Below are 15697 nucleotides of genomic sequence, written 5' to 3' on the forward strand. Positions count from 1 at the left end.
AAGGGGAGGTAGTTAATATCTAATCTGCACAAGGGATGGACAGGTCCTGTGGGATCCATGCCTGGTTCATTTTTATGAACGTCAGCTTGTCCACATTGGCTGTAGACAGGCGGCTGCGTTTGTCTGTAATGACGCCCCCTGCCGTGCTGAATACACGTTCAGACAAAACGCTGGCCGCCGGGCAGGCCAGCACCTCCAAGGCATAAAAGGCTAGCTCTGGCCACGTGGACAATTTGGAGACCCAGAAGTTGAATGGGGCCGAACCATCAGTCAGTACGTGGAGGGGTGTGCACAGGTACTGTTCCACCATGTTAGTGAAATGTTGCCTCCTGCTAACACGTTCCGTATCAGGTGGTGGTGCACTTAGCTGTGGCGTGTTGACAAAACTTTTCCACATCTCTGCCATGCTAACCCTGCCCTCAGAGGAGCTGGGCGTGACACAGCTGCATTGGCGACCTCTTGCTCCTCCTCTGCCTTCGCCTTGGGCTTCCACTGGTTCCCCTGTGACATTTGGGAATGCTCTCAGTAGCGCGTCTACCAACGTGCGCTTGTACTCGCGCATTTTCCTATCACGCTCCAGTGTAGGAAGTAAGGTGGGCACATTGTCTTTGTACCGGGGATCCAGCAGGGTGGCAACCCAGTAGTCCGCACACGTTAAAATGTGGGCAACTCTGCTGTCGTTGCGCAGGCACTGCAGCATGTAGTCGCTCATGTGTGCCAGGCTGCCCAGAGTTAAGGACAAGCTGTCCTCTGTGGGAGGGTATCGTCATCGTCCTGTGTTTCCCCCCAGCCATGCACCAGTGATGGGCCCGAGCTGCTTTGGGTGCCACCCCGCTGTGAACATGCTTCATCCTCATCCTCCTCCACCTCCTCCTCATCCTCGTCCTCCTTGTCCTCCAGTAGTGGGCCCTGTCTGGCCACATTTGTACCTGGCCTCTGGTGTTGCAAAAAACCTCCCTCTGAGTCACTTCGAAGAGACTGGCCTGAAAGTGCTAAAAATGACCCCTCTTCCTCCTGGGCCACCTCCTCTTCCATCATCGCCCTAAGTGTTTTCTCAAGGAGACATAGAAGTGGTATTGTAACGCTGATAACGGCGTCATCGCCACTGGCCATGTTGGTGGAGTATTCGAAACAGCGCAACAGGGCACACAGGTCTCGCATGGAGGCCCAGTCATTGGTGGTGAAGTGGGTCTGATCCGCAGTGCGACTGACCCGTGCGTGCTGCAGCTGAAACTCCACTTTGGCCTGCTGCTGCTCGCACAGTCTGTCCAGCATGTGCAAGGTGGAGTTCCACCTGGTGGGCACGTCGTATATGAGGCGGTGAGCGGGAAGGCCGAAGTTACGCTGTAGCGCAGACAGGCGAGCAGCGGCAGGGTGTGAACGCCGGAAGCGCGAACAGACGGCCCGCACTTTATGCAGCAGCTCTGACATGTCGGGGTAGTTGCGAATGAACTTCTGCACCACCAAATTCAGCACATGCGCCAGGCAAGGAATGTGCGTCAAACCGGCTAGTCCCAGAGCTGCAACGAGATTTCGCCCATTATCGCACACCACCAGGCCGGGCTTGAGGCTCACCGGCATCAACCACTCGTCGGTCTGTTGTTCTATACCCCGCCACAACTCCTGTGCGGTGTGGGGCCTGTCCCCCAAACATATGAGTCTCAGAATGGCCTGCTGACGTTTACCCCGTGCTGTGCTGAAGTTGGTGGTGAAGGTGTGTGGCTGACTGGATGAGCAGGTGGAAGAAGAGGAGGAGGAAGCTGAGTAGGAGGAGGAGGAGACAGGAGGCAAAGAATGTTGCCCTGCGATCCTTGGCGGCGGAAGGACGTGCGCCAAACAGCTCTCCGCCTGGGGCCCAGCCGCCACTACATTTACCTAGTGTGCAGTTAGGGAGATATAGCGTCCCTGGCCGTGCTTACTGGTCCACGTATCTGTGGTTAGATGGACCTTGCCACAGATGGGGTTGCGCAGTGCACACTTGATTTTATCGGACACTTGTTTGTGCAGGGAAGGCACGGCTCTCTTGGAGAAGTAGTGGCGGCTGGGAACAACATACTGTGGGACAGCAAGTGACATGAGCTGTTTGAAGCTGTGTGTGTCCACCAGCCTAAATGACAGCATTTCATAGGCCAGTAGTTTAGAAATGCTGGCATTCAGGGCCAGGGATCGAGGGTGGCTAGGTGGGAATTTACGCTTTCTCCCAAATGTTTGTGAAATGGAGAGCTGAACGCTGCCGTGTGACATGGTTGAGATGCTTGGTGACGCAGGTGGTGGTGTTGGTGGTACATCCCATGTTTGCTGGGCGGAAGGTGCCAACGTTCCTCCAGAGGCAGAGGAAGAGGCCGAGGCGGCGGCAGCAGCAGCAGAAGAGGCCGAGGCAGCGGCAGCAGCAGAAGAGGCCGAGGCGGCAGCAGCAGAAGAGGTAGCAGGGGGAGCCTGAGTGACTTCCTTGTTTTTAAGGTGTTTACTCCACTGCAGTTCATGCTTTGCATGCAGGTGCCTGGTCATGCAGGTTGTGCTAAGGTTCAGAACGTTAATGCCTCGCTTCAGGCTCTGATGGCACAGCGTGCAAACCACTCGGGTCTTGTCGTCAGCACATTGTTTGAAGAAGTGCCATGCCAGGGAACTCCTTGAAGCTGCCTTTGGGGTGCTCGGTCCCAGATGGCGGCGGTCAGTAGCAGGCGGAGTCTCTTGGCGGCGGGTGTTCTGATTTTGCCCACTGCTCTCTCTTTTGCTACGCTGTTGGCTCGGTCTCACCAATGCCTCTTCCTCCGAACTGTGAAAGTCAGTGGCACGACCTTCATTCCATGTGGGGTCTAGGACCTCATCGTCCCCTGCATCGTCTTCCACCCAGTCTTGATCCCTGACCTCCTGTTCAGTCTGCACACTGCAGAAAGACGCAGCAGTTGGCACCTGTGTTTCGTCATCATCAGAGACGTGCTGAGGTGGTATTCCCATGTCCTCATCATCAGGAAAAATAAGTGGTTGTGCGTTAGTGCATTCTATCTCTTCCACCCCTGGGGAAGGGCTAGGTGGATGCCCTTGGGAAACCCTGGCAGCAGAGTCTTCAAACAGCATAAGAGACTGCTGCATAACTTGAGGCTCAGACAGTTTCCCTGATATGCATGGGGGTGATGTGACAGACCGATGGGCTTGGTTTTCATGCGCCATCTGTGCGCTTTCTGCAGAAGACTGGGTGGGAGATAATGTGAACGTGCTGGATCCACTGTCGGCCACCCAATTGACTAATGCCTGTACCTGCTCAGGCCTTACCATCCTTAGAACGGCATTGGGCCCCACCAAATATCGCTGTAAATTCTGCTGGCTACTGGGACCTGAGGTAGTTGGTTCACTAGGACGTGTGGCTGTGGCAGAACAGCCACGTCCTCTCCCAGCACCAGAGGGTCCACTAACACCACCACGACCATGTCCACGTCCGCGTTCCTTATTAGATATTTTCCTCATTGTTCCCGTTCACCACAATTTTGAGAATGGCAAATTTGGGAATAGTTTTTCAACCCAGAACAAAAAGTGTGCTTTTACGGTGACTACAAATAACTTGACCAGCTAAAACAGTACAGATTTGGTTGAATAGAAATGTCAGGCCTGTTTTTTTTTTGCGCTATGTGACAGGTATAGGTTTAATCACAGAATTAGACTTCTATCTGCACGGTAGCGTGTGTCTTAGGTTTTTCTGAATGACACTATCAGCACCTTCAATGTAAGATATCCTTTTTGGGATAGATTTCAAGTAGGCCTCATATACCAAAAACTAGTTATTTTGTGAATGGCAAATTTGGGAATAGTTTTTCAACCCTTAACAAAAAGTGTGCTTTTACGGTCACTACAAATAACTTGACCAGCTAAAACAGTACAGATTTGGTTGAATAGAAATGTCAGGCCTGTTTTTTTTTTGCGCTGTGTGACAGGTATAGGTTTAATCACAGAATCAGACTTCTATCTGCACGGTAGCGTGTGTCTTTGGTTTTTCTGAATGACACTATCAGCACCTTCAATGTAAGATATCCTTTTTGGGATAGATTTCAAGTAGGCCTCATATACCAGAAACTAGTTATTTTGAGAATGGCAAATTTGGGAATAGTTTTTCAACCCAGAACAAAAAGTGTGCTTTTACGGTCACTACAAATAACTTGACCAGCTAAAACAGTACAGATTTGGTTGAATAGAAATGTCAGGTCTATTTTTTAGGCGCTGGGTGACAGGCTCAACTTGCCCCTGATGTAGTATATGGCCAAAAAATAACCACACTATTGATGGTTAAATGCACTTGGGTGACACAGGATCAGCCTGCAGCTGATGTAGTATATGGCCAAAAAATAACCAGACTGTTGATGGTTAAATGCACTTCGGTGACACAGGCTCAGCCTGCAGCTGATGTAGGATATAGCATAAAATAACCACACTATTGATGGTTAAATACACTTGGTGATAGCTTGTGCTGGCGCACCACAAGTCACAAAATGGCCGCCGATCACCCCAGAAAAAAGTGATCTAAAAACGCTCTGGGCAGCCTCAAAAAAGTGAGCAAGTCGATATTAGCACTTCAATGATCCACAGCTGCAGATCGATCACAGAATGAAGTCTTTTGGAGGAGTTAATCTGCCTAATCTCGCCCTAACGTCGCAGCAGCAACCTCTCCCTATGCTTGAATCAGCAGAGTGACGTGCAGCGCTACGTGACCCAAGCTTATATAGAGGCTGGGTCACATGCTGCACTGGCCAATCACAGCCATGCCAATAGTAGGCAAGGCTGTGATGGCCTCTTGGGGCAAGTAGTATGACGCTTGTTGATTGGCTGCTTTGCAGCCTTTCAAAAAGCGCCAAGAAAGCGCCGAACACCGAACCCGAACCCGGACTTTTACGAAAATGTTCGGGTTCGGGTCCGTGTCACGGACACCCCAAAATTCGGTACGAACCCGAACTATACAGTTCGGGTTCGCTCATCCCTATTGTCAACCTATTGCTTCAAAATAAAGTTTTTGGTCACTAAATAGGGCTAAATAGACAATTCTGGTACGAACTTTTCTTCTCATCCTGATGACCTGAGATTACTTCTCACTGAGCTATAATAGAGGTAATATCTGCCACAAAAAGACTTGTATGTTGGCACTGTCATAAACTATGGATCACATTTCTATTTTTTTTTTACTTTTATTAAAAAAGGTCTTTACAATAGGTCTTCTTTCACTAAGAGTACAAATACAGCTGATTGAAGTCTGAATATGTGAAATCTACATTAAAATTATTTCTGTAAACAGAGTAATGATGAGCGGCAGGGGCAATATTTGAATTCACAATATTTCACGAATATTTTGTAGAATATTCGTCATATATTTGCGAATTCGAGATTATATTCTTGATTGCGAAAATCGGCAATGTAATATTCGCGCAATGCGTGCAAAATACAGGCGTGGGTCACTTATGCTACATTTTTCAAGCTGGTATAAGTTTCCTGAGACTGGAGAAAATGGTTGGCACAGCAGAACAATACAATAGCTTTATATGCAGATAGAGTGCTCCAATATATTTCCCCTTGCAAATTTTTGGCAATTAATGATGAACATTTTTTTGGGCAAAACATGCAACTCGTGACATCACAGCACTATGTCTGTAGCATGTACACTCACCTAAAGAATTTTTAGGAACACCTGTTCTATTTCTCATTAATGCAATTATCTAGTCAACCAATCACATGGCAGTTGCTTCAATGCATTTAGGGGTGTGGTCCTGGTCAAGACAATCTCCTGAACTCCAAACTGAATGTCAGAATGGGAAAGAAAGGTGATTTAAGCAATTTTGAGCGTGGCATGGTTGTTGGTGCCAGACGGGCCGTTCTGAGTATTTCACAATCTGCTCAGTTACTGGGATTTTCACGCACAACCATTACTAGGGTTTACAAAGAATGGTGTGAGAAGGGAAAAACATCCAGTATGCGGCAGTCCTATGGGCAAAAATGCCTTGTGGATGCTAGAGGTCAGAGGAGAATGGGCCGACTGATTCAAGCTGATAGAAGAGCAACGTTGACTGAAATAACCACTCGTTACAACCGAGGTATGCAGCAAAGCATTTGTGAAGCCACAACACGCACAACCTTGAGGCGGATGGGCTACAACAGCAGAAGACCCCACCGGGTACCACTCATCTCAACTACAAATAGGAAAAAGAGGCTACAATTTGCACAAGCTCACCAAAATTGGGCTGTTGCCTGGTTTGATGAGTCTCGATTTCTGTTGAGACATTCAAATGGTAGAGTTCGAATTTGGTGTAAACAGAATGAGAACATGTATCCATCCTCTGATGGCTACTTCCAGCAGGATAATGCACCATGTCACAAAGCCCGAATCATTTCAAATTGGTTTCTTGAACATGACAATGAGTTCACTGTACTAAAATGGCCCCCAGTGTCACCAGATCTCAACCCAATAGAGCATCTTTGGGATGTGGTGGAACGGGAGCTTCATGCCCTGGATGTGCATCCCTCAAATCTCCATCAACTGCAAGATGCTATCCTATCAATATGGGCCAACATTTCTAAAGAATGCTATGAGCACCTTGTTGAATCAATGCCACATAGAATTAAGGCAGTTCTGAAGGCAAAAGGGGGTCCAACACCGTATTAGTATGGTGTTCCTAATAATTCTTTAGGTGAGTGTATGTATGGACAGCAGAACCTATCAGCTACACTATAGATCAATCTAACCTACATTGACTATCTCCCCCTAACTATATGAATTATATATATAAGTTAACTGTCTAATGTAATACAACAAAGCACAGAGCACAGCAATGACACTGCTGTCTCTTTCATAACTGCAATCAACTTTAGAAAAAAGCTGCCGGGGAGGTTCTTATATAGTAAGGGGTAGGCAACTTTTCTATTGGTTGATAGGGATGCTGCTAAGCTCAGACAAAGACATTGCAGCCTTCTCATTGGCCCAAGAAGGGAGGTCACTGATGAAAAAAAATCTAGAATATTCAAAATTACGAATATATATCACTATATTCTAAATATTCTTGAAGTGCCGATATTCGCGATGTCACCTGAACAAGTTGCTAGTGTGGCTGGACAAGAATCACATTTACTCAGTGGGCTGTAAAAGGACATGTATTGTCCCTGACCATAGTTACAGGTCCACACGTCGGCGCAGACACCAACAGGCTGAAGGACTGGCCCACTTTCTGTTCAACATAGGTGTGCATGGCTGGTACTGCCTTTTTCGCAAAGAAATGATGGCTTGGGACTCTCCACATCAGCTCGGTACAAGCCATCAGTTCTCTGAAAGGTGCAGAGTCCTCCACTTGGAAAGGTAGGGACTGCAGTACAAGCAACTTGGCCAGGAGCACGTTCAGCTTCTGCGCCGTTAGATGAGTGCACGCATACTGTTGTAGCTTGGCAATCACTTTGATGATCGATTGCTGACAAAATGACTGACGAGGAGTAGGAGGATGAGAAGCAGGAGTATCAGGACCAGTAAATGATGGGAAGGACAGACAGCTCCCTTTTGGCTGAGGTGGTGGAGCCTTGACTGCAGGAAAAGGGGTTCAGGTCACTGGGTGATGCAATGGTTCCTGTGGCAGGCTGGACCAGTACATTAGCACAACAGTTTTCCAATGCCACTTTATGGTGATGCTGCATGTGTTGACGAAGGGCCGTGATGCCAACATTGGCACCCAGGCAAGACCGCCGAGTATGGCATTTTCCCCCCAACACTCCACGCTGACTCCCTGCTACCACTGCCTCGGTGAACCCTTGCACAGCTACTTTCCAGTCAGGTAGACTCCTGCAAACCAGGCAGTCTACCTTGGGTACGTTTGGCTCCCGACCTCCCACTGCTGCCACCCTACTGACTCACAGCCACGCTACCACCATACTGGCTCAACCACTGCCTCACGCGCAAGCTGCCACCCTCTTCTACTGATGATAATGAAGCCACTTATTCACCCGGCTCCCAAGGGCGATCGCTATATCATCATCTGCTACTGTCTGCATGTCACTGATGTCCCCTCAACTGTCTGAGGCCCAGGAGTCTGACCACTCGCAACACCAGCTCCCATGTGACTCTCATCATCACTACTTGCCCGCCTACCGGAGGAAGTGGCAGATCTCTCCTCCAGATCCTGGCTAGACAGTAGCTGCTAGGCAACTTTTCTATTGGTTGATAGGGATGTTGCTAAGCTCAGATAAAGACATTGCAGCCTTCTCATTGGCCCACAAGCAAGAAGGGAGGTTACTGATGAAAAATCTAGAATATTCAAAATTACGAATATATATCACTATGTTCTAAATATTCTTGAAGTGCCGATATTTGCGATAAAAATTAGCTTTTTGCATATTCGCGCTCAACACTAAAACAGAGATGCTGAATCATCATTTATATGTACATTTAGACTGAAAAGTTCTAAACATGATTAAAAGGTACAAGTTAATTAAATCTAAAAAAAATACTTTGCACCTCTCAAGTTTTGGTAAACAATTACATTCCCCAAAATAGTAATTATGGAGCATCTTTTCTTAGAATTCTGCAATGTGATGTTCCCTTCCTATTCCTAATGAAAATGTATGAATCAATTGACAATTGGGTGCTACCATCTTCTTTGCCAGGAGGTGTATACCTCCAGAATCACTGTTCAGTGTTGCCAGCTTTAGACTGTATATGGAAACATCTTGTTGAGTAATGGTAAAGCCCAGTTGTCAATGTAGGCATACATTTTAAAGAGGAATGGGTCAGAAGATTTATAAGAAAAAGGTTTTCTAGCTTGTAATTTCATACATACATGGGTATGGAAAACGGAACCATGGCGAACTGGACATTATTTCTCCTCTTGCATCAGTTCTTGCTTTAAATCCATATGCTTTACTATCTGACGGGAACACACCAGTCTGGGTCAAAATATAGCACAACAACCATGATAACATTATAGCCATAATAATCTGAAATGAAGAAAAATGAATATGATGTTTTTTTTCCACATTTTTATATCTTAAAGCTTCTTGGTAATTGACACAGGAAGAAAAATGTTTCACATTTGAAGGAATCTGGATAACAAGAATGATTAGCCCTGAAAAAAAACACAGAAATTTAAAGATGTCCAGGTTCAGGATAAAAATGTTTTCTACCAATGCCTAAAACAATAAAATTAAAATTGTTTTTAAATCCCCCACCACTCTGTTGCCCCTGCTGGTCTGGCAAGGTGGTAGTGAAGATACAGATGCGGCAGGCAGGCTGGACTAGACTTAAAACACGGGAACCTGTCACCTCAAAAATGGATCTACACCTTCCAGCAGTACCTCATAGTAGCCCGCAGCTTGTTAATAATCATATGTTTCATCCTGTTGTCCGATGCTGCATAAGTTAAAAAAACGCCGTTTTATTCTCCATCAGCGCTATAGTGACGGCCAGCTTGAAGTCAAGGGGGCAGCGGCCTGCTTGCTTCAAGTCAAGGTAACCACACCCCCTAACCGTCCCCTCTTGCCTGAGAGTGACAGCCTGCAGCACGGCCGCGATTCCCCAAGTCTCGCGCATGCACATTATGCCACTGAAACCCGGGTAACAGCGGCACCAGGGGATGGGATAGCGCATTACTAGAGAGAGTGCATCGTGCATGCGCGAGACTTGGGGAATCTCGCCCGCGCTGCAGGCTGTCACTCTCAGGCAAGAGGGGACGGTTAGGGGGTGTGGTTACCTTGACTTGAAGCAAGGAGGCCGTTGCCCTCTTGAATTCAAGCTGGCCGGCACTATATCGCTGATGGAGAATAAAACTGTGTTTTTTTTTAACTTATGCAGCATCAGACAACAAGATGAAACATATGATTATTAACAGGCTACTATGAGGTACTGCTGGTGGGTGTAGATGCATTTTTTATGTGACAGGTTCCCTTTAAAGCTCAGGCACCCTCTGGTCTCACTGTGTCAACATCCAGTTTGCCGCTGGTCACCGGGCTTCTGCAGCCAATGACTGGAAACAGCAGTGGCGTTTCATCCATGCATCATATGACCCAGTGGCCTGATGCATGGGTTAAACGTCACTGCCTCCATATCAAACCAGATGTCGCGATAACTAATGAGATCTACATGACAAACGAAAGCACAGGGCTGGAAGACTCATGATGCATAGTAGGGCAGACAGCATGGATTGAATCAGCTGAGAGGGGCTTCGCATGACTGATCAGATCCGCATCATCCATCACCATGCCTCTAACTGCTGTGTTTGACGATGGAGATCAGCATACTTTGATCTCCCATTTCCTGACTGCAAATGCATAAACTGTGGCTGTATGCCTCTAGTTGTAGTGACCTGCAAAGTGTCTGGGTATGTTTTCCTTGTATAGCGGCAAGCTCAGCATTATAAAAAGGTTTTGTAGACTGCTAGGAGAGACAGAAAGCTGAACAACCATGGAGTTACTGAAAACCACTAGCGTTCCACTTTTATGCACTTACTTAACTAACTTATTAATCCTTTTTCTTTCTATATGCATGTATATCATGAGTAGAAAGGAATTCTCACAACATGGCATACATGAACATCAAGGAGATCACACAGGTACAGAATCCTAGCCACATAACCCGTAGATGCTGTGGTCAATGTTGACTGTGGCATTTAAGATAATAATCACATGGTACAGTCACATTGTGGTTGCGACGCAGCTGCTTCAAGTATCGTGCAGCCAAGATCTCACTGTTTATTCAATCTGCATTGTAAATGGACACACTGCATCTCAACTGAATGCAACGTTTTGCTGTCCGCTTGATGAAACTGAGCCAAACGGATCCGTCCTGGCAAACAATGTAAGTCAATAGGGATGGATCCGTTTTCTCTGACACAATCTGGCACAATAGAAAACTGATCCGTCTCCCGTTGACTTTCAATGGAGTTCATGACGGATTTGTCTTGGCTGGTAGGTTGGTGACCGCGTTTGTTCTACTGCTCTCAATAAAACATTTCACATCATACAATACATTAATTGCAAAACTACAGTGTATTGTATTACTTGTACCCTGTGCTGCCTCCAATACATTGGCTGTACTTCAAATAGTCTTAAAACCAGAATCTGCAGACACGTTTCCGATATACCACATACTTTAACCAGAAACGTCTCTGCCGCTAGTTCATACTATGCGGCAGTTCATGGAGGCTGTACAAAGGGAATGAAGGTGCATGGTTTGGAAAGAATTAACCCTCCGATCAGAGGAGGTGATCACAGGAAGAAACTGCTGAATAGAGAATCGTACTGGATTTTTCAAATGGGCTCCTGCATTGCGAATGGTTTAAATCGTAGACACGATTTAATACTACATTATTGATCCTTCTCATTCTTCTCTTCATTTTGTATACATGGTTATATGCCATATGTTTAATATATTTGTTGTGATATATATCCTGTTCATTTGCAATGTATTTGCACAGCACTGTGGAAAGGCTTAATGAACATTGAGAGTTTTATGGGACTTTCTATCTAATAATGTGAAGTTGCTAATTTAAACAGCTACCATAAGGTTTAAAGAAGAGCATGTTTTGGAAGGAAAAAGCCAGACTTGTTTACTACCTTTTGAATGTCTGGTTTAGCAATGTTGTTATGTCTGAAAACATGTTTTTTGTTTTTTTTCTGGAAAAACTGTGGTGTCATTGCCATTGAGTATCACTGAAGCTCTAATCTAAGTCTATGAGAGACAAAAAGTGTAACAATGTATCTGTTTTTGCCGAGTTTCTCCACTCCACTAGAAGGTTAAAGTTTAGGTAGAAATGGAATATAAGGAGAGCAGTCAGAGCCCCTAATGTTCTGTAGTTGGGGATCAGTGCTTACAAGAGGAGACTCTGCCAGTCTACATGAGTGACCAAAAGAAGATGTTGAGATGGGGATGCTAAGCCACAGACCATGGGTCACCAGCCCTGTGACCAAAGAGCCACCTGGACTTAATGATTTTTTTACCCAGTTTCCCATCTGGTTTGACTCTTGGCTTGGATATTGTTGATCACTCTCCTGTGATTTGGTACTGTATTGACCACCTAGCTTTTGACCCATTTCTGTACTACAATTCTCTGTGTGTTGGGTTCCAGTAGTGTGAACAGGTCTCTGCAGTTTTTACTGCGTATGCTTGGTTTGGTTCCGTACACTTATCAGTATAGGGACGGTCAACTAGTTGTGGACTATCCATTTAGGACTTGCTCTGCAAGTAGGCAAGGACAGCGGGTTTGGTGCAAGTTGGGGCTCATCGTATGAGTGTGTTTCCCTGCCTAAGGTCATGACAAACTGTGTATTGGAATAACAAGAAGTGTCTTTCACAGAGTTCTTCTTTACTTCTGATTAGAAATGAGCGAATTTCTGAAAAATTCGATACGGTCCGTTTGCAACACAGATTGACACACAGATGACAGGCGTCGCTCTTAGAATCACTGCACACTTCACTTACTTGGGCACTTATGGGGCCAAAAATGACCAAATTACAGGTAAATTTTAGCGCCAGGTATAAAGAACTGTGCAGAGGCCCAAGATCCTACTATAGCGCGAAAGAGCGCACTCCTTTTACACCATCATCAGCTGTGTGACGGACTGAACTGACGGGCCAGCCTCCTTCCTACGGACTATGGACACAGAACTATGGAGACCCCCTCAGACCTTTTGGGGTTACAAGGAACTATGAACCCTGATTTATGTGTGGAATTTATATGCCACATATTTCCTATTGCCCATTAAAGGTGCATGGTGTAGATTCAGCAACACAAAAAGGGTTAACTCTGCACTGAGACTCCCACGGATTGTGTTAGTGATGGGATTAAGATAGCTGACTATAAGAGCAGCCGACTCCTAGATGAGTAGATCACCCTATGATACACTCAGGAGATAATCCCATCACATGTGTCTCCTCCATCCCTATTCATTCATTATGGAGGGGGTGAAGATGTCGGTTTGCATGTTGTTCATGGTTGATTGCGTTATGTTGTTAGACTTCTTGAACTGTATATATACTGAGTTGATCTTCAATAAAAAGAGTTCCTGTTTTACCCTTCATCATGTTGAGGCTGGTGTTTGGGTAACTGATCGACACTGGGGATTGCTATACGCTGAAGATTTGCTATACTCCCCTGGCTCTAACTACTAGCTCTTGTAAGAGCTGTTCCTGCTCTCTGAATTTAGGAGAGGTTCACCCACTGGAGCCTGGAGTCTTGTCGTAGGTCCAGGGTGGGTAGGAGATAACGAGACCTCAACCAAGCTTCGGCGGTTTGTGGGGTCTGTGGCAGTTATGGTGTCGAGTGGAGTGCTTGGAGTCCTCGGGAAGCACTAGGAGCATCCATCAACGGAGGTACCTGGTCGGGGTGCCAGGAGATCCGTTATAAGTTGATTCCACATAGATTTCTATGGTGGCTCATAAATGGCAGTGTGGCTCATAGATGGCATGGGGGCTGATAAATGGCATGGGGGGCTGATCTGAGGCATGGGGGCTGATAAATGGCATGGGGGGCTGATCTGAGGCATGGGAGGCTGATCTGAGGTCTTATTAACATTAGGGGTCTCATCTGAGGTCTGATTAAGGGCCTTCTTAACATTGTGGGTCTGATTAACATTGGGTGTCTGATTTCTGGCCTGATCTGAGGTCTAATGAAAAATATTTTTTTCTTATTGTCCCCTTAACACCTAGGTGCGTCTTATCATCAGATGTGTCTTATAAAGCGAAAAATACGGTAATCTACTTGATGTTGAAGGTAAATTTGAGTCGATATATTTTACCTTTACTTATAAACAAAATACAAAATGCATGGAAAATTTAGAAAAATTCGCTATTTTCTAAATTTGAATTTCCCTGCTTTTAAGACAGATAGTGATACATATTAAGTAGCTATTAACATTCACCATTTAATTTATGTTTGAATAATTTGTGAATGTCATTTTTTTTTAGGACGTTAGAAGGCTTAGATTTTTTTATGCGAATGTTTACATTTTTAAGGAAATTTCCAAAATCCAATTTTTTAAAGACCAATTGAGTTTTGAAGTAACTTTGTGAGGATTACGTAGTAGAAACCAACCTATTTAAGAAATTAAACCCATCAAGTTATTCAAAACTGATTTTAAAAACATTGTTATTAGAGATGAGCGAATTTGTCAAAAATTCAATTTGGATGCTTCGCCGAATTTTCCCAAAACATTTTTGTTTCAATCCGAATGTATTCCTGACAAAGCACGTTAAAAATCAGCTATTTCCTGGCTAAAGAGAGCCCATATGTCGATGTACAAAACTACATTGCAGAAACATGCATAGATAGTCTACGGTGGTAGCGAAACAGTTACTATGTGTCAGTATGACAGACAGTTGACAGGCATTACTCTTAGAATCACTTCACATTTCACTTATTTGGTCAGTTATGGGCCAAAACTGACCAAATAACTCAAGTGTGAGCTCAGCCTTACAGGTCAATGTTAGGGTCAGGTAAAAAGAACTGTGCAGTTGCCCAAGATTGTACTATAGAGTGAAAGAACGCACTCCTTTTATACCGTCGTCAGCTGGCTCCACATAGATTTCTTCCGAACCTGTTCTGTTACACGCTGAAACAAATAGTGGCCCCATGACAGAGTGAAGAGGGTGTCAGCAGTAAGTTTGTGTTGATGTCACTGTTTATTTTTCCCTTCTTCTGATCCGTCGCAAGAAGAACCCCAAAAAAACGGATCCTGTGTTTGTGCCTCTGCCTTCACAGGGTCAGCATTTGCTCAGTAATCGATCAGTATTGCTAAGGCCAAAAAAATAAAAATAGGAGTGGATCCAAAACAGAGATGAAACGTGATTGGAATATTTGCATGTTTTCTGTGTTTTGTACCCACTCCTGCTTTTGGTTTCCAAATCATGAGCATATTCTGATGCAAAATAGGGACCATGTGATAAACGCCTTACAGATGCTCCAAATACAGGATCCATTGTGCTTCTCATTTTTCCGTCCTTATGGCAGATCAGAATATGGGTAAATAAATGGTGAGGTCAACAGTGTCACACTAATGGTCCAGTCTCAGAGTGGCGAGGGTGGCAACTGCATGAGGAGTCAACAAAATTGCCCCGTCACAGAGTGGTGAGGGTGAGGAGTCAACATAGTAGTCCAGTCACAGAGTGGCGAGGATGGTAACCACATGAGGAGTCAACCAAATGACCCAGTCACAGAGTGGAGAGAGTGGCAACCAGGGTCATAGCTAAAGACTCATGGGCCCTGGTGCAATAGTTTAGCTTGAGCCCCCCTTCCCTTTAGAGCTTTGTGGCAAGGGACAGAGGAGCAAGTACCCTTTCTGCTGCCTGAGGTAAAAATGGAAACAGCAACACCCCCCATGCCAAATTCTCAACTTAACCCCTTCCCTCCAGCCCTACTGTTAAAGACAAAGTTGGAAAACATAACATACAGTAATAAAGTGTCACAAACCTCTTACATCCAGTGATGTCTCCTCTGATGCAGATATTCTCTTTTCTCATCTTCTCTAGTCAGACCAGACCGCCATGATGATTTCTTTCAGCCATCTCTCGTCTCTGCAGAATTTGACAAACAGACATTTTAGTTTCCGTCATCCTCACATCTTCTCAACACCCCATCCTGCCACTCCCAATACTATACTGCATAAACAGTCCCCCTGAAAATACTAATACCATACAGATAGGGCCCTCTTCAATAATTATTGGCACACAGTGCCATAAAAAAATTCACTG

The 15697-nt window shown here is 45.4% G+C and overlaps 1 protein-coding gene across 2 annotated transcripts in view; it reads right to left on the bottom strand.

Moving 5' to 3' along the window:
- Nucleotides 1-15697, bottom strand: part of SLC23A1 (solute carrier family 23 member 1) — a 434941-nt gene that overhangs the window by 124257 nt on the left and 294987 nt on the right. For both annotated transcript variants that reach the window (XM_040442715.1, XM_040442724.1), the window contains exon 8: nt 8796-8952. In XM_040442715.1, the coding sequence (XP_040298649.1) occupies nt 8796-8952 (157 nt within the window). The remainder of the gene's footprint in view (nt 1-8795; nt 8953-15697) is intronic.

This window comes from Bufo bufo, chromosome 1 (genome assembly GCF_905171765.1).
Source record: "Bufo bufo chromosome 1, aBufBuf1.1, whole genome shotgun sequence".
Lineage (NCBI taxonomy): Eukaryota > Metazoa > Chordata > Amphibia > Anura > Bufonidae > Bufo > Bufo bufo.